The sequence below is a fragment of the Saccopteryx bilineata genome, chromosome 2 (assembly GCF_036850765.1).
Source record: "Saccopteryx bilineata isolate mSacBil1 chromosome 2, mSacBil1_pri_phased_curated, whole genome shotgun sequence".
In the NCBI taxonomy this organism is placed as follows: Eukaryota; Metazoa; Chordata; class Mammalia; order Chiroptera; family Emballonuridae; genus Saccopteryx; species Saccopteryx bilineata.
Genome location: NC_089491.1, coordinates 22,800,226 through 22,827,733, shown reverse-complemented (window position 1 = coordinate 22,827,733; position 27,508 = coordinate 22,800,226). Strand labels below are relative to the sequence as shown.

The 27,508-nt window shown below is 41.5% G+C and overlaps 2 protein-coding genes and 1 non-coding gene across 8 annotated transcripts in view; 2 read left to right on the top strand and 1 right to left on the bottom strand.

Annotated features, from left to right (window-relative positions):
• Positions 1-11,361, bottom strand: part of PTBP3 (polypyrimidine tract binding protein 3) — a 106,468-nt gene extending 95,107 nt beyond the window's left edge. For 2 of the 6 annotated variants that reach the window (XM_066256499.1, XM_066256500.1), the window contains exons 1-2: positions 11,139-11,361; positions 7,101-7,134 (exon numbers count right to left, since the gene is read on the bottom strand). In XM_066256499.1, coding sequence (XP_066112596.1) covers positions 7,101-7,134; positions 11,139-11,146 — 42 coding nt within the window. In that variant the 5' untranslated portion in view covers positions 11,147-11,361. Of the gene's footprint in view, positions 1-7,100; positions 7,135-10,447; positions 10,592-11,138 lie in introns of those variants that run through there. The other 4 variants (XM_066256501.1, XM_066256503.1, XM_066256502.1 and 1 more) reach the window with 2 other exon arrangements.
• On the top strand, positions 181-256 carry TRNAV-GAC (transfer RNA valine (anticodon GAC)). The gene has a single exon. It is a non-coding gene; the product is annotated as a tRNA-Val (tRNA).
• A 330-nt stretch (positions 11,362-11,691) lies between the features above and the next one.
• HSDL2 (hydroxysteroid dehydrogenase like 2) overlaps positions 11,692-27,508 on the top strand; it is an 82,992-nt gene continuing 67,175 nt past the window's right edge. Inside the window, exon 1 of the mRNA XM_066256512.1 lies at positions 11,692-11,924. Within this exon, the coding sequence (XP_066112609.1) occupies positions 11,707-11,924 (218 nt within the window). The 5' untranslated portion in view covers positions 11,692-11,706. The remainder of the gene's footprint in view (positions 11,925-27,508) is intronic.

Here is a 27,508-nt window from a genome sequence, read left to right as displayed (position 1 = left end):
ATAAAACTTTTCCTTATACACTGATAGCTGAATGTCACAAACTTTTAATTTTTTTGACCATTTTGAAGAATAAAAACCATTTTAGCTTGCAGAACATATAAAAACAGATGGCCTTGAGCTCTATTTAGGCCTTGGGCCACAGTCTGCCAACTCCTATTAGTTCATAAAAGAAATCTCAGGGCCCTGGCCGGTTGGCTCAGTGGTAGAGCGTCGGCCTGACGTGCAGAGGTCCCGGGTTCGATTCCCGGCCAGGGCACACAGGAGAAGCGCCCATCTGCTTCTCCACCCCTCACCCTCTCCTTCCTCTCTGTCTCTCTCTTCCCCTCCCGCAGCCAAGGCTCCATTGGAGCAAAGATGGCCCGGGCGCTGGGGATGGCTCCTTGGCCACTGCCCCAGGCGCTAGAGTGGCTCTAGTCGCGACAGAGTGACGCCCCGGAGGGGCAGAGCGTCGCCCCCTGGTGGGCGTGCCGGGTGGATCCCGGTCAGGCGCATGCGGGAGTCTGTCTGACTGTCTCTCCCCGTTTCCACCTTCAGAAAAATACAAAAAAAAAAAAAAAAAAAAAAAAGATAAGTAAATATTATGCATAACTTTATGCCCATAACAAGTTAGCAAAAATATATAAATCCTTAAAAGATCAAAATTCAACATCCATTTATGTTGCCAAAATATAGCAAATCAAATATAGAAAGGAATATTTTGAACCTGAAAAAAGGCATCTATGTCCAGTAGCTTGACCATGCAGTGGCATAGTGATAGTGTTGGACTGAAATGCAGAGGACACAGGTTCGAAACCCCAAGGTCACCAACCTGAGTACTGGCTCAACACTTTGAGTGTGGTGTCTCTGGCTTGAGCGTGGGATCATATATATGACCCCATTGTTGCTGGCTTGAGCCCAAAGGTTGCTGACTTGAAGCCTAAAGTCACTGGTTTAAGCAAGGGGTCACTCGCTCTGCTATAGCCTCTGGGTCAAGGCACATATGAGAAAGCAATCAATGAACAACTAAGGAGCTGCAATGAAGAATTGATGTTTCTCATCTCTCTCCTTCCTGTCTGCCTGTCCGTATCTGTCTCTCTGTCTCTGTCACACACACAAAAAGAAAAACATACAGCTAACAAAGCCTGACAGCTTACCTTTAAGAGCATGAAGAAGACAAGCATGCTATCACTTCTATCAGCATTAGATTGGAGGTCCTAAATTTTACATTAAGGCAAGGAATAAAATAAAAGCCATCTACATTGATAAAGAAGAAATAAAACAATAGTCATAGATGACATGATCATATACATTAAAAAATTCTAAGGAATTAAAAAAAAAACTGGTAACAGCAATGTCATAAATTACAAAGTCAATATGTAAAGTATTTTATATGTTAACAAAAAATATTTTTAAAAGTTCTTTGGGGAGAAGCAAAATTATAAAGATCAGAAACTCAGATTTATGTAATGAAAGATTCTTGGAGAAGGCATAAACAAAGGTAAAATGAAGTATTTTATACTTATTCTTAGATGATTTAAAAAGATAACTAATGTAATAACAGTAACAATATATTGGGTGATTAACATGATTTAAGTGAAATGAAGGATAATGTCATAAAGGACAAAAAAACATTAGAAATTCTGTAAGTACTGTACCTACACTAAACATAAGCGATATAGTGTTATTTCTTGAAGGTAAACTTAAATGAGTTGTAAAATGTATACTGCAACCGCTAAGAGTGTATATTACAACCACTAAGTAATATTTTTTTTTGCATTTTTTAAAAATTTTATTTATTCATTTTTAGAGAGGAGAGAGAGACAGAGAGAGAGAGAAGGGTGGAGGAGCTGGAAGCCTCAACTCCCATATGTGCCTTGACCAGGCAAGCCCAGGACTTCGACCTCAGCATTTCCAGGCCGATGCTCTATCCACTGTGCCACCACAGGTCAGGCTAAGTAATATTTTTTAAAAGTATAATTAATATGAAGAAAATAAACCAAAATTATGTAAAATACTCATTTAAAACCAGAGAAGGCAAAAAAAATGTGGAAGAAAATAAAAACAAAGAACAAGTCAATAAACAGAAAAGTTATGTAAAAAGTAGCTATTAATCAAATTAAATCATCCCTTGAAGTGTGAATAGTCTACATACTAAAAGACAGAGATTGTCAGAGTGAATTACAAAAGACCTAACTGTATGTTACCTACAAGAAACTTACTTTAAAAGAATAGACATAAGACTTAACAAACATTCATAAAAGATAAGAGAATGGCCAATAACCACATGAAAGTGTACAAGCACATGAAAGGATATGAATCACCAATAATAATCAAGTCAATGCAGATATTATTTAAGCCCACTAGAATGGTAATATCAAGTATAAGCAAGGATGTAAAGCAACCTGAACTCTAACACAAAGCTGGTCAGAATGTAAACTGGTGAAACAGTTTGCAAAACAATTTGACAGGTTCTTACAAAGTTAAATATACATATATCCAATTCTATTACTAAGGTTGTTGTAGAATGAAATACACATCCACCCAAAGGCACACACAAATGTTTATAAATATCTTTATTCATAAGAGCCTAAATCTGGAAAGAATCCAAATGTCCATCAATATGAGAATGGATTTTTAAATACTGTGATATATTCACACAATGGAATACTCTAAAAACAAACAAACAAAAAACCTACTGAGGGGCCCTGGCCAGTTGGCTCAGTGGTAGAGCGTCAGCCTGGCGTGCAGGAGTCCCAGGTTCGATTCCCAGCCAGAACAAACAGGAAGAGCGCCCATCTGCTTCTCCAAAAAAACAAACAAACAAACAAACAAAAAACAAACCTACTGATAATACCACATGAATGAATCTAAAATCTTTTTGAAGAAGCCAGACATCAAAGAGTACATACTACGTATGTGCAGACACGAAGTATGAACACAGAGGCTCTCGAATAAGGTTGTTTCATTCAATGTTGTTTCATTATACACAACACTAAAGGAGGGGGAAAAAAGATTCCTCAGCTGGGGCTACTGTCTATATGGAGTTCACACATTCTCCCTATGTGTTCTTCCCAAGTCTGTGTGGGCCTTCTCCGTGGATGCCAGTTGCTTACCACATCCCAAACCTATGCAGATGAGGCAAATCGGTGTATACATTGTCCCAATCTAAGTGAGTGTGAGTTTGTGATGTGCCCTGCAATGGAAGGACATTCTGTCCAGGGTTGGTTCCTGCCTCGCATCCTGAGCTGTCAGGATAGGCTTCAGTCACCTGAGACACTGAACTAAGTAGATTGGAAAATAATTTTATTTTTTTGTATTTTTCTGAAGCTGGAAACAGGGAGAGACAGTCAGACAGACTCCCGCATGCACCCGACAGGGATCCACCCGGCACGCCCACCAGGAGGCGATGCTCTGCCCCTCCGGGGCGTCGCTCTGTTGCGACCAGAGCCACTCTAGCGCCTGGCTATCTTTGCTCCAATGGAGCCCCGTTGCTGGAGGGGAAGAGAGAGAGAGAAAGGAGAGGGGGAGGGATGGAGAAGCAGATGGGCACTTCTCCTGTGTGCCCTGGCCGGGAATCGAACCTGGGACTTCTGCACGCCAGGCCGACGCTCTACCACTGAGCCAACCGGCCAGGGCCGGAAAATAATTTTTTTACTTGCTTTTATTAATGTATGTATAGCTCACATTTATTTCAATGTTTAATATTAGAAATGTTTTGGATCTTTACTTAGAAGTTTTGTGATGTCTGAATTTAAGCTAAGGCCCTGGCCAGTTGGCTCAGTGGTAGAGCATTGGCCCAGTGTGTGGATATCCCAGGCTGGATTCCTGGTCAGGGCACACAGGAGAAGCGACCATCTGCTTTTTCACTTTTCCTCCTCTCTCTTCCCCTCCCACCACTATGGCTCCATTGGAGCAAGTTGGCCCCAGGCTCTAAGGATGGCTCCATGGCCTCACCTCAGGTGCTAAAGTAGCTCGGTTGCCAAGCAACAGAGCAATGGCCTCAGATGTGCAGAGAATCACCTGGTAGGGGGTTTGTGGGGTGGATCCTGGCTGGGGTGCATGCAGGAGTCTGTCTCCCCACTTCCCCTTTTAGGGGAAAAAAAGAATTTAAGATAAACTACTTAGTAATAATTAAAGCATTCACATTTAAAATACACATAGGTACTCACAAAAAGCTATGTTACCCACAATGCTGACACTTTTGATTTATCTGGTATAATAAAGTTCTTGAAACATGCCCAGCATTACTCATAATCAGCTGTTTGGTTCTTCATTTAAAAGAATTTTAAAAATTAAGGACAGCAATTATTTCTCACTGTTTCTAAAAGCATTTCAAAATACCACATAATAAGAAATAAGTATTTCATGAGAAGTACCAAAAGCTAATTTTCTTATTATTTTTGCCTAATTTAGACAAGGCTCAAAAATTGATACCCTGAACATACCAGAGTTCACCCAGAGTATACAAAGTGGGTATAAGTAAATCTCAAACATGCTATGGCTCTAAACTGACTGAAAATAGTTACCTATCTTTAAGAAAATCCCAATCTTGAAAAACAAATTCTCTCTCATATGGTGCATGCACAATAGAAGCAACACTAGCAAAATTAGAAGGACTGGGTCCAAATATAAGTTTGCCACTCGACTAGCTGTGTGACAATTTGGCATTCATTCACTCATTAGGTATTTGGAAGAGCTTATTATGTGCCAAACACTGGAAACAAAGGAAAGGAGAAAATATCAAAAATCCCTGCCAACATACCACATACTAGTGAATCACTTATTCTCTAAAAACAACTCTGTTTTCTCTAAAATAATTAATTTCACATTTTAGGGTACTTCCCATTCTTTAAAAAAGAAATCTGTATTACTTTTGTACCCAGGAAAGCAACCTGTGGAACATAATCCACTCCTAGGCACTGGATAAAACTGTTTGTTATGTAATTATATTCAGACAGCAAACAGAGAAAGATAAGTAACTGATATTATTGAAGGACATATTTAAATTCATTTTGGTTTATATAGTCTAGATAAAATATGAGCCTAATGGCCTATTACTTGGTAACAACTTCCTCGATGAAATCCAAGAGCTGAACATCTTGAGAAATAACTCCATACAGTGAATAATTTTAGATATATCCAATATTTAAGACTCTAAAAACATGACTGCCTAGAAGAGAATCAACTAATCAACATATCTGTTCTTCAGAGTAGGACCTGATCATTGTTACTAAAGTGATTGCTGCAAAACAGGTAGTCAGAAATCCAAATCATGTATTCAAATCCAGTTCCTGTGCCTAACATTCAAAAAATTTTTAATCATCAAAATACATTTTTCTCCACATGAAAATAGGCATGACAATCCTTCAAGCATAATTCCTCAACTACAAAATGGTATGTTTTTTAAATGCTTCATGTATTTCCCCCAGATAAACTCTACCATCATAAATTACATTTCTGATAAGACCAAAACAACATCACTTTAAATATCACTTTCTGCAGTTTCTAATCTCTGAGTATCATTACAAAATGAGAAAAGGACTTAAGTATACCAGAAAAAAACAAAGGGAAAAATAAATCCCACCAAAAGGCTCCTCCATTTATTCCTCCATTTATTTTCAAGTCATAAAATAGTTCAAAGTTTGCCAAAGCAAGCTAACTCCACCAACTTCAAAGGATAGTATAAGCACACTCTGGCTTTGGAATAGCTCAACTTAGACCAGGGGTCCCCAAACTACAGCCTGCTGGCTGCATGCAGCCCCCTGAGGCCATTTATCCGGCTTACACCGCACTTCCGGAAGGGGCACTTCTTTCATTGGTGGTCAGTGAGAGGAGCATAGTTCCCACTGAAATACTGGTCAGTTTGTTGACTTAAATTTACCTGTTCTTTATTTTAAATATTGTATTTGTTCCCGTTTTGTTTTTTTACTTTAAAATAAGATATGTGCAGTGTGCATAGGGATTTGTTCATAGTTATTTTTTTTTTTAATTTTTTTATTTTTTTTCTTTTCCATTTTTCTGAAGCTGGAAACAGGGAGAGACAGTCAGACAGACTCCCGCATGGGATCCACCCGGCACGCCCACCAGGGGCGGGCGATGCTCTGCCCACCAGGGGGGCGTTGCTCTGCCCATCCTGGGCGTCGCCATCTTGCGACCAGAGCCACTCTAGCGCCTGAGGCAGAGGCCACAGAGCCATCCCCAGCGCCCAGGCCATCTTTGCTCCAATGGAGCCTTGGCTGCGGGAGGGGAAGAGAGAGACAGAGAGGAAAGCGCGGCGGAGGGGTGGAGAAGCAAATGGGCGCTTCTCCTGTGTGCCCTGGCCGGGAATCGAACCCGGGTCCTCCGCACGCTAGGCCGACGCTCTACCGCTGAGCCAACCGGCCAGGGCCCTGTCCATAGTTATTTTTATAGTTCGGCCCTCCAATGGTCTGAGGGACAGTGAACCGGCCCCCTGTGTAAAAAGTTTGGGGACCCCTGACTTAGAGCATCTTCCGGAAGCACAGAGGTTACCAGTTTGATCCCCAGTCAGGGCCATACAGGAACAGATTGATGTTCCTGTCTCTCTTTCCCTTCTTCTCGTGCTAAAATTGATTAATATATATATTATATAGTATATATTAATATAATATATATTGTATAAGCAGTAGTTTCCAATTATGTTATCCTGGACATACTATTGTTAATCTCAAATGCTGTATTCTGTACTTATGCTTGTTTTTTAAACTTCAGCTACTGTTTTAATTTTACTACTTATAAGTATACTCAAGAGAAGATATAAAAAGATACATGATAGCATGACAGCAAAACAAATCAGAACCTAGGTTACACTGAACTACTAAAAAAAACCAAAGTAAACAAATACACAGTGATAGTTCAAGTGAAACTTTGGGCTAAACTTCTTGCTCACATTTTAGATACACAAGATAATACTGTAGCCCTTATTGATAAATACGAAAAATCCCAAATTAGCTACTTATTTTGAAGGTAAATAAAAATAAAAGATTATCATCACACAATAATATATATTACTTTATAAGCAGGTGAGATGATTTCACCTTTGGGGAAAAAATGCCAAATCTAAGATTTAAAATACTAATGTAAGGATAGTAAAAGATTCCTACCTTTAAACCGACTGCTATAAGATCTGTAACAACACTGTATGGAAAAAGTAAAAAGAGAAAATGGAAAACAAAGTTAGAGAACAAGTTTTTAAAAGACAGATAATAAGATTAAAGAAAAAAAAGGAAAAAGCATTATAACAACAAATAATAAAAATAAGAATGTGATGAGTTGTGAAATGTTAATACAAAGAAAAGGGATGGGACAGCCCTAGCAACAGCAGAGTATAAAAGCAAAGCTGCAATTACAAATGTAAGAAACAACTCATAAATCAAATTCTTTTAGGATTTGGAAAAGTGCAGTTGTGCTTCAATAAAATAAGTATGTTTATCTATTTACCTCTTTTAAACATATCTATACCAAAACTTTAAATCACTGAAGTACATTCTCTTTCCACTGGTATAAATGCTCAAGTTTAAAATTTTAAGTGAAACAAAGCCAGCTAGTAGATTTACAGAAATAGAAGGCATTTTACCAATTTGCATTTACCATGCAAAAGAGCTCATCAAAATACAGCTAAGATAGTCTTTCAGAATACATCAAAATTTTCAAAGATTTGTTCTTTTAAAAAATTCTACCAGGCCCTGGCCGGTTGGCTCAGCGGTAGAGTGTCGGCCTGGCGTGCGAGGGACCCGGGTTCGATTCCCAGCCAGGGCACATAGGAGAACCGCCCATTTGCTTCTCCACCCCCACCCCCTTCTTCCTCTCTGTCTTTCTCTTCCCCTCATGCAGCCAAGGCTCCATTGGAGCAAAGATGGCCCGGGCGCTGGGGATGGCTCCTTGGCCTCTGCCCCAGGCGCTAGAGTGGCTCTGGTCGCGGCAGAGCGACGCCCGCCCCGGAGGGGCAGAGCATCGCCCCCTGGTGGGCAGAGCATCGCCCCTGGTGGGCGTGCTGGGTGGATCCCAGTCGGGTGCATGCGGGAGTCTGTCTGTCTCCCGTTTCCAGCTTCAGAAAAATACCAAAAAAAAAAAAAAAAATTCTACCACATCTGCCTGACCAGGTGGTGGTGCAGTGGATAGAGCATCAGACTGGGATGCAGAGCACCTGGGTTCGAGACCCGGAGGTCGCCAGCTTGAGTGCGGGCTCATCTGGTTTGAGGAAAAGCCCACCAGCTTGAACCCAAGGTTGCTGGCTCCAGCAAAGGGTTACTCGGTCTGTTGAAGGCCCACGGTCAAGGCACATATGAGAAAGCAATCAATGAACAACTAAGGTGTTGCAACACGCAATGAAAAACTAATGATTGATGCTTCTCATCTCTCTCCGTTCCTGCCTGTCTGTCCCTGTCTATCCCTCTCTCTGACTCACTCTCTGTCTCTGTAAAAAAAAAAATTTTTTTTAATAAAAAAATTCTACCACATCAAAAGTGTTGGGGGAATCACTTTGTAAATTATATAATTGTCTAACTACTATGCTGTACGCCTGAAACAAATATAAAATACTTAAAACAGTAATAGGAAATTTAATTTAAAATTACACTTATATTTAAATAAAAGTTGACTACGAAAAAAACTTTATATCTAAATTATCTCAAGAGGAAATGAACACATACACACACACACACACACAAAAGACAGTTGGGATTTGAAGAGAAACTGGAAAAATATGCTGACTGGTGGTGGTTGTTTTTTAACTATTCAAAATAATGAAAAAGGACCTTTTCCAGGCTGTATCAAAAACGTAGAAATTTAATTAGCCTCCTGAAAGCCAAAATTCACTGTGTTCAAAACCACATTCCTTAACATCAAGGTGTAAAACCCCCTATAAACTTTATAGTATAAAGTACTGCCAAACAAAAATCCATCTCTTACAACTCCAAAGAAACTGTCTTCAATTAACTTTGTCCCCATAGCTCCTAAATGAAAGCTATAATCCTATACTGTTAATAACATATAACATCATTACTTAGTAAAAGTAAACAAATTTATGACTCTGGACTGTTTAATAATGCAAATAAAATTGTTTTAAACAATAATCTTATAGATTTATTTTTCCTTATAGACTTTTAAAACTTGAAATTCATTTGTCTAAAATTTAAATATGATAAATAACTGATGTTTTTACATAAAAAATAAGACTGTGTACTATACTGTGGTATATTGGTCTTGTTGCAAAGAGTAAATCATGAACCTGCATGAACTCCCAAATGAACTTACCTTCTAATGCTTCACATATCTAAATCATTAAACTCATTCTTAGCTCTAAAACCACATATAGAATAAAGAGAATTAACTTCTTAAAATACAGGAAACGGTTATTTGAGGGACTTTATCACTTACAGTATTTCACAAATAAAAGGTTACAAGTTAAATCATTGTTGAATAAAAGCTGTGTTGCTGTGTATTTTCTTGTAGGTATCTGAGAGAAATAAATACACCTATACTAATGTTTAAAAAAAAAAAAAGTTAACTTCATAAAACACTATCCAAAACGGTAAGTCTGTACTTCATGTTGTCCAAGAGTTTAGCAGCCAAGATGCAAAACCCAAGAAACCTTTATATTATCACTACAAATTTCCCAATACAAGTTTTGCTAATCTGCTTCCATATCTCAAGTCAAACCTTCTTACAATTCACTACACATAGAGAAATACTAATTTCACAGCCTTCTTAACTAAAATAAGTGGCATAATTACACAAATTAAAATAGCAAAATTTTGCACACATATAAAGTGTAATTGAATAAGGTGATGAAAAAGGACTTTTCAACAAAACCTCAGAGAAGCTTGAATTAAACAATAAAAAGTTTCAATTAAATAAAAAGTACTTTAAGGAACATCTACCCATAAATGAAATGTAAAAACTTAACTTTGTCTAGCGTCTGCAGCAGTGAGCAATATGTATTCGAGTAAGTTAATCCAATGTATCATATAGACTTAATATTTTGAAACTAGGAAAAATAAAATCTAAAGGCAAAAATTGTTTTAAGATTCCATCGCCTTTACTCAACATGACAAGCATCAACTATACAACAAGTACACGGCTTTTACTGTTCAGGCAAGTTCTATAGATTCTACAGCCGAGAGGTTTATAGAAATCTTGTCATCAAAAGCAAGTACAGTCCAAACAACACCTCGAATGCCTAATGGGAATAAATAAGTGGATTTGCAGGTTGTAATGGAGCTGGAAATTTTTTACACCTCTTGATGTACATTCTACTACGACCCTCAATTGATTCACGAAGATCCTAACCCAGTTGTTTCCTTGAACGTTAAAATACCTGTCAGGTCCCACCCCATATCACTGGGTCCCCAAGAAAAATGTTTAAGTCGGAATTCTAAATCTTTTTATTTTGATCACAGACTTTATTAACTTTTAGAGCGCTTGAAGGCTCCCCGAAAACTGCACTTACTCAATATTTTACCAACACGGCAGGGAATTCACAAAGTTTCTCGGGGGTGGAGGGAGCGCGTCCATGGCCACCAAGCCCAGACGCCTGGTATACAGAAATCGTTAGGGCAGCTCAGAGCACAAGTCCGGGGACCCGGCGCTTCCCCTGCACGCCGAGACCGCGCGTGGGGCCCTGGCTGCGGGGCCAGGTCGCCGCCCAGACGCGTCCCGACGCAGGCGCTCGCCTCCCCGCCGGGGAAGCTCCAGCGCTCGCCCCACCTCACCGGTGAAGAGCAGCTTCCCAAGCAGGAGGACGCCTGCCCCGAGCGCCGCCTCCGCCTCCCCCGGCGCCGCGCACCATTTTCTGAGAGGAAGTGTCGGGAGGCCGGGCAGGGCTCCCCGACCCTCGGCGCGGGGGCGGCCCCCGGCCCCCGGCGGCTCCCCCGGCCTCTCCTCCACTTCCCGGTGCGAGGGTGTGAGGGGCGGATTTTCCGGGGGCGCCCCGCGGGGGAAGGCGAAGCTGCGGACCGCCCCTCCGCAATTCGAGCTCCCCTAGGAGGCGCCCGGAAGCCCCGCCGTCGGGCTCAGCCGGGGCTGCTCCTCCGGCCGCCGGCGCCGCGCCCAGCTCCACGGCCTCGACGCGCCGGGACCGCAGCCGAAAGGAAGCGGGGAGAGCGCAGCCCCGCGCGGTCGCGGCGCCGCTGAGCACTTACCCATCCATGGCCCAGACGGAGCAGCGCACAGTGCAGGGACTGACGGGCTCACCGCGAGCGAAGGGAGGAGGAGGCGGCAGCAGCCGGGCGGCTCCGGGGAACGGCCAAGCTGTGCCTCTCCACAGCCACCGCGGGTCCGGGGTGGAAGGAGAGTGGGAAACAGGGGCGGAAACCAGGGACGCTCCCGCCACCGCCGCGCCCCCGCCTTCCCCACCCCGCAAGCGCGTCCCCGCCTCGCCTCACCCCGCCCCTCAGCGTCGACGCCCTCTCTTGGCCCCGCCCTCGGCCGGCCTCCGGCACGGCTCCAGGGCGCCCTCTTGCGCGGCCTTCCTAAGGCCCCGCCTCCCGCCCCTCATCCCGGCGCGCGCCTGCGCCCCTCTCCGCCCCCGCCTCCCTCCTGCGTTCTCGGGAGCGCGCGCCTTGTGCTTCCCGCTTCGCCGCCCCGCCCGCCCGCCCGCCCGCGGGCTCCGGCTCCCTTCGGGCTTCTCCGCCCAGGGCTGCCTGGCTTGGGAACCTCCCTCTGCCGGCGGGAAGTGCTTTGGAACTCGACTTCGGAGAGTAAGTAAGGATGTCCCGCGAGAGTCCCCGAACCGCGGCCCAGTGGGTGAGGCTGTCGGGGGCTCGGTCCCAAGCACCGAGCCCAGGCGTGGGCTGTCGTCCTCCGAGCCCCGGGCGCTGTAATTTGAGGAGACCCCGGGCTCGGGACCCCAGCGCCGGCGAACTCTGGCCAGTGCGGGACCCGCCGGTTACCCGCTGGGCGTCGACTTTGGGACCTGCACCGGCTCGGTAGGTGTGGTTGGGATTAACATGAATAAAATTAAAGAGACTGTCCCAAATTTGCGAACATTTGATTTTTTGTAGTTTCAGTCTCCGGGAGCTTTTCGACCCGACAGTCTGGGATTGAATTTATATGAAACATTCATTGCACAATATGGAATGGCGACTCGAATACCAGCATTTTATAAAAAGTTTTTCCACTTTTCCCAATGTAAAAAAACAACAACAAAAACAGAAGAGAATGATTACCGTTTTTCAGACAATTTAGACACAGATAGATACACACTGATTTGCCCATAATTTCACAGCCACTAGAGCCGTTTCCTCTAGTTCGAGCAAAATTTTGTACGGTGTATCTGTAATTTTATATATTACACATAATTTTATATTTAAAAAACTAGCGAGTTGCGAATATTGCATCTTGCCTTTTCCCCCCGTCTTATAGTCTGTACAGATCACCAAATCGGGAGCCACGAAATGCTGTCCTTTACCAAATTCTTAATCTCTTAAATGGAAAGGGCTGCTCCTTCTCTGCCTCATTTGAAAAGCAAGTAACAAGAAGCCCAGTAACAAGATATCTGTTCTTGCAAATATGCTGTTTTTAAAAAAGATTTCAACTGTTTATTCATCCATCATTCAGTCAGTATTTACTACCTGCCAAGCACTGCAGCCGTATCCAAGAAAATCAGATTCCACCTTCATGGTTGAATGGATTCTATGTTCAGTTTATTATTTACTTATTGTCCAAAAACAATTTTCAGATAGTTCAGGTGTCCTATTCGAAGAGACCATTTTTAAAGAACTGCATCTGATCTCAGTCTGTCTTTCCAGAGGGTCAAATATATTTATTCTGTTTTGTGTGTTAAATATGAATATTAAGTTGCATTTGTAAACATTGTCAGCTAACATTGCCAGATGGATATTAAAAATATCAGTAAGTAGCCGGTGCAGTCTTGCTTTTGTTGTTTGTGGGATATATTCTGTTGATAAAATTTTCTTAATTTTTAGTTATACAAATAAGATAATCATACATGCTTACTAGAAAATTCAATCAATTAAAAAGTTCTAATTATTTTTCTTCACAACACCCCCTGCCCATGATAACCAGTGTAACGGTTCTCTGTGCATCCTAAGCCTTCACTGTTTCTTAATTAACTTTTTTAACTTATTCATTTTAGAGTTTTTGTATCATAGTATTTTTCATCTACTTAATTCTTTTTAATATTGCATGGTATTTCATAATTTCATGTACCATTATTTAACATTTTACAAAATAGTGGAAATTTTCATGGTTTCTAGTTATTTAAAATAACTAATATATTGCAGATATCACGTATGTATGAACATCTTTGCACACATGATTATATCTGAGGACGCGATTCCCAGAAGTAGAGTTGCAGAACAAAGAATAGAAGCATTTTCAAATTCGATAAATATTGTCAAAATGATCCCCCAAAGTGCAAATGATTCCCAATATACACTTTATTTTTTAATTGTCTTTTTTCAGCCATACTCCTTAAGATAGTTAATAAACTTCAATATTAAAAAATAAATATGGTCTATCTGAAATTCATTGTCTACATTATTATTATTATTTTTTTTACAGGGACAGAGAGAGAGTCAGAGAGGGATAGATAGGGACAGACAGACAGGAACGGAGAGAGATGAGAAGCATCAATCATCAGTTTTTCGTTGGGACTCCTTAGTTGTTCATTGATTGCTTTCTCATATGTGCCTTGACTGCGGGCCTTCAGCAGACGAGTAACCCCTTGCTCAAGCCAGCGACCTTGGGTCCAAGCTGGTGAGCTTTGCTCAAACCAGATGAGCCTGAGCTTAAGCCAGCGACCTCGGGGTCTCAAACTTGGGTCCTCCGCATCCCAGTCTGACACTCTATCCACTGCGCCACCACCTGGTCAGGCTAGCATCCAGTTTTAATAACGGAAGTCTAGATAAAAGAACACAGCTCACAACAGAAAAAAGGTGAAACCTTTCTCCTTGTCCCTACTTAGTCATAAACTCAGGACTTCTTAGGGACTGAGCTCCATAGGTTTGTAAGTCCTTCTGATTCAACCGTAGGTAGAATGGAATTTAGGTCATCTAGGACTTCTTTTGGAATCCTATTCCCAGAGTCCATATGGCATGGAAAAACCATGGCCACCCATTATCTCAGCAAAAGTTTCAGAGTTTCTGAATGACCAGATATCACCTACATGACCTGGTTTGGCATGAAAGCTTTATGTTCTATATTCTGCTGACTTCTTGATAGTAAAGAAGGTAATACATTCTCTATTTGTTAATTACTTTATACTTTTGAAATGTAAGAGTTATAATAATTTAGTTTATAAATTGTCTAACATTTTGCCTTCTTTGTGGTTTAAAAATATTATTTTTATTGATTTTTAGAGAGAAACATCGATTTATTGTTACACTTATTTATGCATTCCTTGGTTGATTCTTGTTAACTGCCCTTACTGGGGATCGAAACACAATCTTGGCGTATCAGGCCAATGCTCTAACCAGCTGAGTTACCTGGCCAGGGCCGGCCTTGTATTTTTATTCTAATTTGTCTAAGAAATTCCTCTGAAAAAACTCCATCTGATAAATGACCCCCCCCAACTACATATATTACATTTGGAAAATATAACCTTTGACCTTTTCTTTAGGGCATGCCAGTATGCAGTGGTAGTTAATATTTAACCAACATTACCCGATGTATGTTTACAGCTAAGACTTCTTAAGCATACAAAAATAATACAAAAATGCCAATACACTATAGGTAAGATATAAGATCAGTTATTAGGTAAATCTGGGAGGTAGACATTTTGATATATTTTGTCTTGTGACAAATACAAAATCATAATCATTAACCTGTATTCCCTAAAATAAACATCTGAAATGCTGAGTGTGAATAAAGCTAAACTGAAAAAGTTTCATACTGTATGATTCCATTTATATAATCTCAAAATGACAAAATTATAGACATGGACAACAGATTAGTGGTTGCCAGGGATGGGAGGAGATAGAGAAGGGAATGGGTGTGACTACAAGGGATTAGCAAGGTGGATGTTGGTGATAATGCAACAGTTCTGTATCTTGATTATGGGGTTGGTTATACATATCTATGCATGATAAAATTGCATAGAACTTCAGATACACACGAGTGCATTAAACACTGGCAAAACCTCCGATTTGATTGTACCAGTGTAAATTTCCTGTTTTGTTATAGTTACTAAGATGTTACTATTGGAGAAAACTGGGCGATTAGTACACAAAACCTATTTGTACTATTTTTTAAACTTCCTGTGAATCTATAAGTATTACAAAATAAAACAATAAGAAGTCTTGCAGAGTGTTTCCTTAATACTTGTTGTTTGTTCAATAATTAAGCAATAACAAACTTCAAAGGTTTAAGGAAAATGTGTGGGATTATAATTCATATTTTTCATGGTATATCACCTTGGTAAATCAAACTAGGTATTATAGCTGACACACACTGAGTCTGACAGACTTTGCTCAATCTGCTGAATTATGAATCTTCTTCAAAGTCCTTCCTATTTGAGAAGGCTTGAAAGCATCCCATACATACTCACTGACCTCCCTACCAGTTAGAGTCATGTTCATATTCATCATCTGTGTGTGACCCTAATGTAATCATCTCTCTGTGAAGCTCCTAATATGTCCAATGCCTAATTCCGAGCGCTCCAATGTTTGCACTGAAGGTGCTGTTTCCTGTCACTGTGCGATGGTAGGACAGCCCATGCCAATTTTCTGGATTTTCTGGAGCACTTTTCTGAAGAGGGGAGAATTCCTTTTCTGTCTTTTTGTGATATTGTATCACCTAGGCCCCAATGTCTCAACTTTTTTAATAAAATGGTCCTTTCCATTTGTATTTACAGGAAAACCTTTTGGATTTAGGCATGAGTTTGTGCGGGTAGGCCAGACAACAATCTGAGCAATAATCACTACATCAGTGCTTTTAACTGCTTAGCTTTTGTCCTTAAAACTGGTGCATTTCACTCTCCGCTCGCAGAGTGGGTTCTTACCTAGGTGTTTCCTTGGCCCCACTTCAACGTAGATCTCTTAGAAATAGAGGTTGCCAAGCCTCTTCAGATATGCTTGAGAATATTTGATCTCCATTTCCACAAAAACAATCCTATTCACTAACCTTGTAGGTCAAAGAACTAGAAGGGTACAATTCGAATTAAGTAGAGCAACACCTCTAGAATAGTGCTGGTATGGGGGTAAGAGTAGGATCTACAACCAAATTTGCTAGTTAGAATCTTAAAGAACTGTGAAGCAGTATGCAGCATTACATTGCCCTGGCCCAACTCCTGGTGCAGGGGAAGTTCCCAGCCATTGCTATCCATCATGGCAGTGGTTCTCAAACTTTTTGAAGTCGGGGCACATTTAAAATCCTACAAATAATTGTAGGTGCACTATATACAAATTTCTGAGAAATATGTTATAATAATTAAGTCAAATATTACAGAAAAAAAATATAAAGTCTGCCTGACCTGTGGTGGCGCAGTGGGTTAAAGCGTTGACCTGAAATGCTAAGGTCGCTGGTTCAAAACCCCGGGCTTGCCTAGTCAAGGCACATATGGGAGTTGATGCTTTCTGCTCCTCCCCGTTTCTCTCTCTCTCTCTCTCTCTCTGTCTCCTCTCTCTAAAATGAATAAATAGCCCTGGCCAGTTGGCTCAGCGGTAGAGCGTCGGCCTGGCGTGCAGGGGTCCCAGGTTCGATTCCCAGCCAGGGCACACAGGAGAAGTGCCCATCTGCTTCTCCACCCCTCCCCCTCTCCTTCCTCTCTGTCTCTCTCTTCCCCTCCCGCAGCCAAGCCTCCATTGAAGCAAAGATGGCCCGGGCACTGAGGATGGCTCTGTGGCCTCTGCCTCAGGCGCTGGAATGGCTTTGGATGCGACAGAGCGACGCCCCAGAGGGGCAGAGCATCGCCCCCTGGTGGGCATGCTGGGTGGATCCTGGTCAGGCGCATGCGGGAGTCTGTCTGACTGCCTCCCTGTTTCCAGCTTCAGAAAAAAGAAAAAAAAAAAGAAAAAAAGAATAAATAAAATGAATAAATAATTTCTAAAAAAAAATTATATATATATACATATATATATAAAGTCCAAGCATGCTTTTATGGTAATTAAATGAAATAGATACGACAAAATTAAATTTATTCTGACATTAAAAAACATTTTTGTTACATTTTTTGAGTTATGCTTTTTAGAATTTGTAAAAAAGGGGTTAAAAAAAGTTACCTTTTTATATAGATAGATACATTCTTAGTAAGATTTAGTAAATTATGCAGGTCCTGGCTTGAATGTGTTAAGTTTTTTCATTCTTGTGTTTATGAGAAACATAAGCCTGATGTGTCTTAGTGATTTCTTCAATGTTTGGGCATGTATTTGAAAGGCAAACTCTCATTTCCTCATCAATACATTGAAGAATTCCTGTCTTTTTACTCTTAATTGTGTTGAGGGTAGAAAATCCTAATTCACATAAATAGGATGTTGAAAATTGTAGTAAAATGTTCAAAGCTTTTTTAGATATTGCCACATAGTCTTTTATAGAAATCCAAAAGGCTTCAAGAGACAATTCCTTATGTTTAATCATCCATCCACAATCAGTGGATATAGCTGCCATTCTTCTTCTTCCGTTAATGTTAAACCAAAATCACTTGAAGCGTCCATGAATGGGTTTCTAATCTAGTCGTATTGTTCAGTGTTAAGTAATGGAAAATGCTATAAATTAAATTCTGCTGTCAGCCTTCAAGTCCTATTTTATTTACACTTAACTTTTGCTCACTTCCAGAATCGAATTCTTCAATATCATGCTTCTTTTTGAGAAATCTATCCATTTTATTTGGGTATATTTATCTAAAAATAATATAATGATGTGTTAATAATAAATATAATAATGATGTGTTAACAAAAAGAGCAGTATTTCTGTAATGAAATGGTATAATAGATTAACTATATTTATTTTTATATCTGGGCACATGCCGCAAACCAGCGCAGCTAGTAATTCCAGGTTCTGAGTGGGAATGGTGAGGAATTAAGAAAATATAGGGTTGGGCCTGACCTGTGGTGGCACAGTGGATAAAGCATCGACCTGGAAATGCTGAGGTCACCGGTTCAAAACCCTATGCTTGCCTGGTCAAGGCACATATGGGAGTTGATGCTTCCAGCTCCTCCCCCCTTCTCTCTTTCTCTCTCTGTCTCTCCCTCTCCTCTCTAAAATGAATAAATAAAAAATAAATTTATTTAAAAAAAAAAAAGAAAATACAGGGTTGGGAGGGCCCTGTAATTGCTGCTGGCAAGAACAAAGCATGCCTAAAAACGCATCTTGCTTTATTTATAGGGCAAAGTGAGGCCATTAGCAAATCTTAACTTTACACCAAACAAAGGATAGAAGAAACTTGCCTCCAGTCTTTCCTGGGAACATGGGGGGTAGTGTAAACAATCCAGCACCACAGCTTAACAGCCTTTTGCAACCTAATCAGGCAAGTGAGGTGGGGGGTTGGGCAGACTGTCAGCTTATAGCCAATTCCCCACACCTCTGTCTCCCAAAAATGTAAACTCCAAAAACCCTGTTGTTTTTTGGTCCCCAAGAGCCACATATTTCTCTGGAATACCACAGGGCGCACCTGGAAATCTTCTAGGGTGCACCAGTGTGCCCTGGTGCACACTTTGAGAACCACTGCATATGGCTTGCCCCAGGAATCCAGGAGGAAAGGTTTTCTCAATATCAGCAGCTTAAAGATTTTCTTTCTTTTTTTCTTTTTAATTAAATGAGAGGGTTAGAGGTGAGGAGGCAGAGAGACAGACCCCTGCATGCATCTGACTGGACTGACCAGGATCTACCCTTAAGCCCCCTACCGGGCGATACTCTGTCCATCTGGGGCTACTTCTCTGTTGCTCAGCAACTGAGCTTTTTTAGTGCCTGAGGCAAGGCCATGGAGCCATCCTCAGCACCTGGGACCAACTTCGCTAGAACCATTTCAGCCATGGCTGTGGGAGGGGAAGAGAGAAAAATGGGGGGGGGGGATTGAAAAGCAGATGGTTGCTTCTCCTATGTGCCCTGACCAAGAATCAAACCCTGGACTTCCATAAACGGGCACATGCTCTATTGCTGAGCCAACCGGCCAGGGCCTAAAGATTTTCAGTGATGAATTCTTGTGGCTACCAACCTATTCAGTTGAGGCATGGACATCAAGTTGTTGAATATTGCCTTTAACAATGACATGTGGTTATTCTGACACCTACTTGCATTGTGTGGCCAGAGTAGGACATATTGGCACCAAGGTCTTGGCCATCATGTTTGTGTTGGGTGAGAATGAGGTGGAGGACCACTTTGAGGTCGCTGTTAGCTGCGTGATGAGGTAAGCATCTACAGTGAACAGACATGGTAGAGGACTCACCTACCCATTCTGAATGTGCTAGTCTGTTCCTCTTCAGTAGAGGACACCAGGCATGTGATGAAGGAGAGACACTACTGTCACCTACCCTTGGCCATCCCCATCCCATGGCTTCCCTCTTTTGTATCATCACCCCTTCTAAAACCCCATTTCCTCTTTTTTTTTTTTTTTTCCTGTATTTTTCTGAAGCCAGAAACGGGGACAGTGAGACTCCCACATGCGCCCGACCGGGATCCACCCGGCACGCCCACCAGGGGATGACGCTCTGCCCACCAGGGGGCGATGCTCTGCCCCTCCGGGGCGTTGCTCTGTTGCGACCAGAGTCACTCTAGCGCCTGGGGCAAAGGCCGAGGAGCCATCCCCAGTGCCCGGGCCATCTTTGCTCCAATGGAGCCTCGGCTGCGGGAGGGGAAGACAGAGACAGAGAGGAAGGAGAGGGGGAGGGGTGGAGAAGCAGATGGGCGCTTCTCCTGTGTGCCCTGGCTGGGAATCAAACCCGGGACTTCTGCACGCCAGGCCAACGCTCTACCACTGAGCCAACCGGCCAGGGCCAACCCCATTTCCTCTTTTGTCAGATTTTTTTCCAACAAAACTGGAAAAAAAATGTTTATAGACCAGCACTAGCTAAAAGTAAACTAGAACAATTTACTTAACCTCTCTCTGTGCTGCAGCTTCCTCAGCTATAAAGAGGGGATAATAAATAGTACTTATCTAATAGCTTTGGGGGGAAGTTTACCTGAATGAATACATACAAAGTACTTAAAACAGTGTTTGAAAAAACAACTGTGGCCCTGGCCGGTTGGCTCAGTCGAAGAGCATCAGCCCAGTGTGTGGATGTCCCAGGTTCTATTCCAGGTCAGAGCACAGAGCAGAAGTGACCATCAGCTTCTCCACCCTTCCCCCTCCTCTCTTTCTCTCTTCTCCCATGGCCATGGCTCGATTGGTTTGAGTGCATTGGCTCCAGGTGCTGAGGATGGCTCCATGGAGCCTCCACTTCAGGCACTAAAAATAGCTTGGCTGTGAGTATGGCCCCAGATGGGGGTTGCTAGGTGGATCCTGCTCAACCACATGCAGGAGTCTATCTCCCCTCTTCTCACTGGGAAAAGAAGAAAACAAACAAAAAACAGTGTATATCACATAGTAAGTGATCAATATGTTTATATGTATTATTTTGTATTACTATTGAGTTTACAAAGCAGCAGAATTTCTTGAGTACATCATTCGAGAACGTACTTAGAGTAGACCATAGATCAGCACCAGCTGATCTGTAAACTGCTACTAGTCTCTAATTAGAAAAGAGTAGAATTGAGAGAGAGTGTCTACAAACTTTCATCACAGTTTGACAGAGAAATATTTTTGTTTAGTAATAAAAACATTGAGGCCGTGGCTGGTTGGCTCAGTGGTAGAGCGTCGGCCTGGCGTGCAGGAGTCCCAGGTTCAATTCCCAGCCAGGGCACACAGGAGAAGCGCCCATCTGCTTCTCCACCCCTCCCCCCTCCTTCCTCTCTGTCTCTCTGTTCCCCTCCCGCAGCCAAGGCTCCATTGGAGCAAAGTTGGCCCGGGCGCTGAGGATGGCTCCATGGCCTTTGCCTCAGGCTCTAGAATGGCTTTGGTTGCGACAGAGCAATGCCCCAGATGGGCAGAGCATCGCCCCCTGGTGGGCATGCTGGGTGGATCCTTGTTGGGCACATGTGGGAGTCTGTCTGACTGCCTCCCTGTTTCCAACTTCAGAAAAATACAAAAAAAAAAAACCCAAAACATTGAATTAATATTCTGTATTTGTTTTTATTTCTATTTTCAGGTATTTATTTTTACTGTATTTTTACAAAAGTAGTAGTCCACAAAGAACTGGAAATTTTTAAATTGTCCTTCACTACAAATTGAGAGGCACTACTCTACTATTTCTCAAACTTCGGACCCTTAGCATGTGTTTATTGCTAAACCCAAGATATACTCCCATGAACTTTTTTTCCTTTATGCCACCTGAACCCAGAGATTGTACTTTTCCAGACTTACCGTTAGACCATCTACTTTTTGAGAACTGATAACAGAATTTTTACCTTGCCCCTTATTCAGATTCTTGCTTCCTTCTTATTTTTTATCATGAGCAACCTAAGTGTTTGTGATGTTGTTTTCCTTCTTGCTTGTTTTCTGCTAGTCTTACTTTAGGACTCTTTACCTCAATATTCCAATGTTCTTGTTTTATCTATAACTTGACCCATTCTTCACCACTCTACTCAATTTTCTTTTTTTTTTTTTTGTAAAATTTACCTATGTTGAAATTTATATATGATGAAAACTCAAGCTGTAGCCCTACTTTTCTACAGATCTTAACTCTATACTTTAAAAAGAAAAAAAATACACCCATGTAACCTATATGCCTCTGGAAATAAGGAAAGAAGATATACTTCAGCATCAACTTAACATTTTCTTATAATAGTTAAATATTTAGAAACATAAGGCTAGATTCTTTTTTTTTTTAATTATTTTATTCATTTTAGAGAGGAGAGGGAGAGACAGAGAGAGAGGGAAGAGAGACAGAGAGAGAGAAGGGGGGGGAGGAGCTGGAAGCATCAACTCCCATATGTGCCTTGACTAGGCAAGCCCAGGGTTTCGAACCGGAGACCTCAGCATTTCCAGGTCGATGCTTTATCCACTGCGCCACCACAGGTCAGGCAAGACTAGATTCTTATAAATAAACTAAAGTAGATTTAAAACTTAAATGTAAAATGTTAATAGAAGCCCCAATTGACAGTTATTAATCACTTGCCTTCTATCTGAATCAGATGCATCATTTACATAACAAGCTCTTTGGTTTTTTTCTCATTAGCCTAAGAAAATTAAAGTGGCACTAAAGGGTGAAGAAGCAAATATATATACAATGTAGGCACTAAATTTACATAGCATGCCTTGGCCAGATAGCTCTGTTGGTTAGAGCATTGTCCCAAAGCAGCAGGGTTGCTGATTGGATCCCCTGCTCAGGGCATGTACAGGACAGATCGATATTCCTGTCTCTCCCCGCCCCCCAAAACCAATAAATAAAAAACTATTTAAAAATAAATAAAGAATGTACAGTATATGGCAGCACTTTATTGTAAGATAGGTATACACATGATCTCAAATACAATTATATAAGAGTATAAAAACAAAAGTGAAAAATTGAAATTCTTGCAGAAAACCCTCAGAACTCCATGAATGTATTCATAGGCCCATTTACAAAATATTTGCCTGGCCTGACCAGGCGGTGGTGCAGTGGATAGAGCATCGGACTGGGATGCGGAGGACCCAGGTTTGAGACCCCGAGGTCGCCAGCTTGAGCGCGGGCTCATCTGGTTTAAGCAAAGCTCACCAGCTTGGACCCAAGGTCGCTGGCTTGAGCAAGGGGTTATGTAGCCCCATGGTCAAGGCACATATGAGAAAGCAATCAATGAACAACTAAGGTGTTGCAATGAACTAATGATTGATGCTTCTCATCTCTCTCCGTTCCCATCTGTCTGTCCCTATCTATCCCTCTCTCTGACTCTCTGTCTCTGTAAAAAAATTTAAAAAAAATTTGCCTGAATGCGTAGCTCATTTGGTTAGAGTACTGTCGGGATATGCCAAGGTTGTGGGTTCGACCCCCAGTCAGGGCATATATAAGGAGTGAATGTACAACTAAGTGGAACAACAAATTGATGTTTCTTCTCTCAAATCAAAAATGAAAAACATTTAAAAAAAACATTTGCCTCTTGTAGCAATTTTTTTGCTGATTTTTCTCCATGGGCAACTGAAATAAAGGAGAGGATGAACAAATGGGACTATATCAGACTAATAAGCTTTTGCACAGCAAAAGACACCGTTAACAAAATAAAAAGACAGCCCACACAGTGGGAGAACATAGTCGCCAATACGTCTGATAAGGGGTTAATAACCAAAATTTATAAAGAACTAAAACAATATCAGGAAGGTAAACAATCCAATTAAAAATGGGCAAAAGAACTGAATAGACACTTCTTCAAAGAGGACATACAGATGGCCGATAGGCATATGAAAAAATGTTCAACATCACTAATCATCAGAGAAATGCAAATTAAAACCACAATGAGATACCACCTCACACCTGTTAGAATGGCACTCATTAACAAAACAACACACAATAAGTGCTGGTGAGGGTGTGGAGCAGGGGTCCCCAAACTTTTTACACAGGGGGCCAGTTCACTGTTTCTCAGACCATTGGAGGGCGGGTCTATACAATAAACTATGAACAAATCCCTATGCACACTGCACATACCTTATTTTAAAGTAAAAAAAATCAAAACGGGAACAAATACAATATTTCAAATAAAGAACAAGTAAATTTAAATCAACAAACTGATCAGTATTTCAATGGGAATTATGGGACTGCTTTTGGCTAATGAGATGGTCAATGTTTGGTTCCATATGTGTCACTGCTAGCCATAACGTGATATGACGCACTTCCGGAGCCGTGACGCATGCGTCTCGTGTCACTGGAAGTAGTATTGTACGTGGGCGACGCCGCGCTTTGTGGTACCAGCACATACAGTACTCCACGAGATGGCCGATGCGTCCTGTGCTCCTCTCACTGACCACCAATGAAAGAGGTGCCCCTTCTGGAAGTGTAGCAGGGCTAGATAAATGGCCTCAGGGGGCCACATGCAGCCTATGGGCTGTAGTTTGGGGACCCCTGGTGTGGAGAAAAGGGAACCCTCATGCACTGCTGGTGGGAATGCAGACTGGTTCAGCCTCTATGGAAAACAGTATGGAGCTGCCTCAAAAAATTAAAAATGGAACTGCCTATTGACCCAGCCATCCCACCTTTAGGAATATATTCTAAGAATACCAAATCACTGATTCAAAAGAAGATATGCATTCTCATATTTATTGCAGCATTGTTTACAATAGCCAAGATCTGGAAACAGCTCAAGTGTCCATCAGTGGACGAGTGGAGTAAAATGCTGTGGTACACAGGCCCTATTCTGCATATACAAAATATGGTTGCTATAATTACAGAATACATTAATTTGACATATAGTGTCCCATAGCAACTAATTATAAATTTTAAAGATGTACAAATTACTGTTCTTCCAAAAAGCTATTTTGCAAAGTTAGTAGAAACAAACTGGTTAACTAGAAAGTTAACTTCTAGTAAAAAATTTGATAAGGAGTTAGAATAATTTATATTATCCACTAATGCTCATTTTATAAATTTACATTGATAATCTTGAAGATTTTAAAACATTAAGCAATTATATTTAACATTTCTAACAGGAAATGATGAATTTGAATGTTAGGCAAATTTTACTTGAGAACAACATCTAACTTTAGTATGTTTTGGCAAGATTTTTGAAATATTTTTGATGGAATAAATATAAAAACAAGAAAAATATTAAATGGTGATGGATGAAGACTTGACTTGGGTGGGATGAACACACAACATAAAGTACAGAGATATGTTGTAGAATTGGGCATCTGAAACCTATATAATTATGTTAACCAGGGTCACCCCAATAAATTCAATTTTAAAAAGAAGTGGTACATATATACAATGGAATACTACACAGCCATGAAAAAGAAGGAACTCCTACCCTTTGCGACAGCATGGATGGACCTGGAGATTATTATGCCAGGCAGTGAAATAAGCCAGGCACAGAAAGACAAATATTATATGATCTTATTTATATGTGGAATCTAATGAACAAAGTGAATGGAGGAACAAAATAGAGGTAGAGGCAGAGTCACAGGGACCAGAGGGACAGCTGTCAGAGGGAAGGGATCAGAGAAGGTGAAGGGATTAGTGAAATTATATAAACATAACACAGAGATACAGATAACAGGACAGCAAATCCCAGAGGCAAGGGGGTAGGGAATTAGGGGAAGGGGGGCCAAGGGAGTATAAATAGGGACATGGGGGTGGGTGGGCGGTGAGGGTGTTATATTCAGTAGGACACTTGAATCCATGTAAACACAATAAATTAAAATTAATAAAAATTAAAAAAAAACAAAAAGCATTTGCCTGGAACAGTTTCTCAAACTTGGGTCATTCCAATACTAGTTCCATGGTTTGGGGTTTTTTTTGACACAGACAGAGTCAGAGAGGGACAGATAGGGATAGACAGGAAGGGAGAGAGATGAGAAGCATCAGGTCTTCATTGCGGCACCTTAGTTGTTCATTGACTACTTTCTCATATGTGCCTCGACTTGGGGGGAGGGGGTTGAGCAGAGCGAGTGAACCCTTGCTCAAGCTATCTACCTTTGGGCTCAAGGCAGCAACCTTGGACTTCAAGCCAATGACCTTGAGGCTCAATCCAGCGACCATGGGGCCATTTCTATGATACCAAGCTCAAGCCAGCAACCTCGGGGTTTTGAACCTGGGTCCTCCGCATCCCAGTCTGATGCTCTATCCACTGTGCCACTGCCTGGTCAGGCATAGCTTCATGATTCTTGATCTCTCCATATATCACCTTTACACTTATGTACTTAACATTTTTCTCTCTAAATCATTTAATTTTTTTTTACTTCAGCTTATTTTTAAAGGAAATTTTATATCACTATAATAAATGAATAACCAGTATCATTTGCCATAAAAGCTTCACTAAACATAATGTAAACAGAAAATGTTACTAAATTCTAGCTAGATACTATTCTCTCTTGAAGGCTCTGGGCCAGAGACCTATCTCTCCTTTGATAAAAAGGGAGATTATCAAGTACGTGTGTAAAAGGCATATTCGCACCAAAAGGAAACTTTTATTTCTAGTGTTAAAAAAAAGACAACAGGCCTGACCTGTGGTGGTGCAGTGGATAAAGGATCGACCTGGAAATGCTGAGGTCGCTGGTTCGAAACCCTGGGCTTGCCTGGTCAAGGCACATATGGGAGTTGATGCTTCCAGCTCCTCCCCCTGTCTCTCTCTCCTCTCTCTCTCTCTCTCTCTCTCTCTCTCTCTCTCTCTCTCTCTAAAATGAATAAAAAAATTAAAAAAAAAAAGAGGAAAGGCCATTGAGAGGCCTTGTTAAAAAAAAAAAAAAAAAAAAAAAAAAAGACAACAGGCCCAAAATGGAGCCACTTGTGCTAAACCCCACATCAGCAAGCCAAGATTCATTTTTTTTGTTTTGTTTTGTTTTTTTTTTTTTTTTTTTTTTTTCATTTTTCTGAAGCTGGAAACAGGGAGAGACAGTCAGACAGACTCCCGCATGCGCCCGACCGGGATCCACCCGGCACGCCCACCAGGGGCGATGCTCTGCCCACCAGGGGGCGATGCTCTGCCCATCCTGGGCGTCGCCATGTTGCGACCAGAGCCACTCTAGCGCCTGAGGCAGAGGCCACAGAGCCATCCCCAGCGCCCGGGCCATCTTTGCTCCAATGGAGCCTTGGCTGCGGGAGGGGAAGAGAGAGACAGAGAGGAAAGCGCGGCGGAGGGGTGGAGAAGCAAATGGGCGCTTCTCCTGTGTGCCCTGGCCGGGAATCGAACCCAGGTCCTCCGCACGCTAGGCCGACGCTCTACCGCTGAGCCAACCGGCCAGGGCCAAGATTCATTTTTAATGTAATTGCAGTTTCAACCACTCCTAGGAATTTAACCTTTAACCAGTCCACCTGGAATTACCCAGTCAGCACTAGTGAGGTAATTACCAGTTAAAACCCTTCTGTTTCCCTTAGAAGAGTGACCCAGCCTGAAACAATATATTCTTTTCTAATAATTTCCTTTTTCTGCTCCTTTTCCTCCTTTAAAGTTTTCCTTTTTTCTACTCCTCAGCGGAATTCTTTCCTGCTTTATAAAGTTTAGTGTTGGAATTATGGCAACTTCCTCTAGTATATTAGAAGATCTAGTTTTAGTTACAATAATTATTTTTTTATTAATTTTTTTGAGAAAGAGAGAAAGAAAGAAAGAAAAAATCAATTTTGTTGTTCCACTCATGCACACCTTCACTGGGTGTCTCTTGGATGTGCCCTGACCAGGGGTGGAACCCGCTACCTTGGTGTACAGTATTGGAACAATGCTCCAACCAACTGAGCTACCAGCCAGGGAAATAATTATCTTTAAATTTTAAATAATATACTTAAATCATCAACTTCAGAAAAAAAATGTAGTATTTATTGACACCACTCTGAAAAATGAAAAATTAGCCCTCACACTAACCCTGTCTCATGATTCCATTTTTTATGGTCAATTTTGTCAG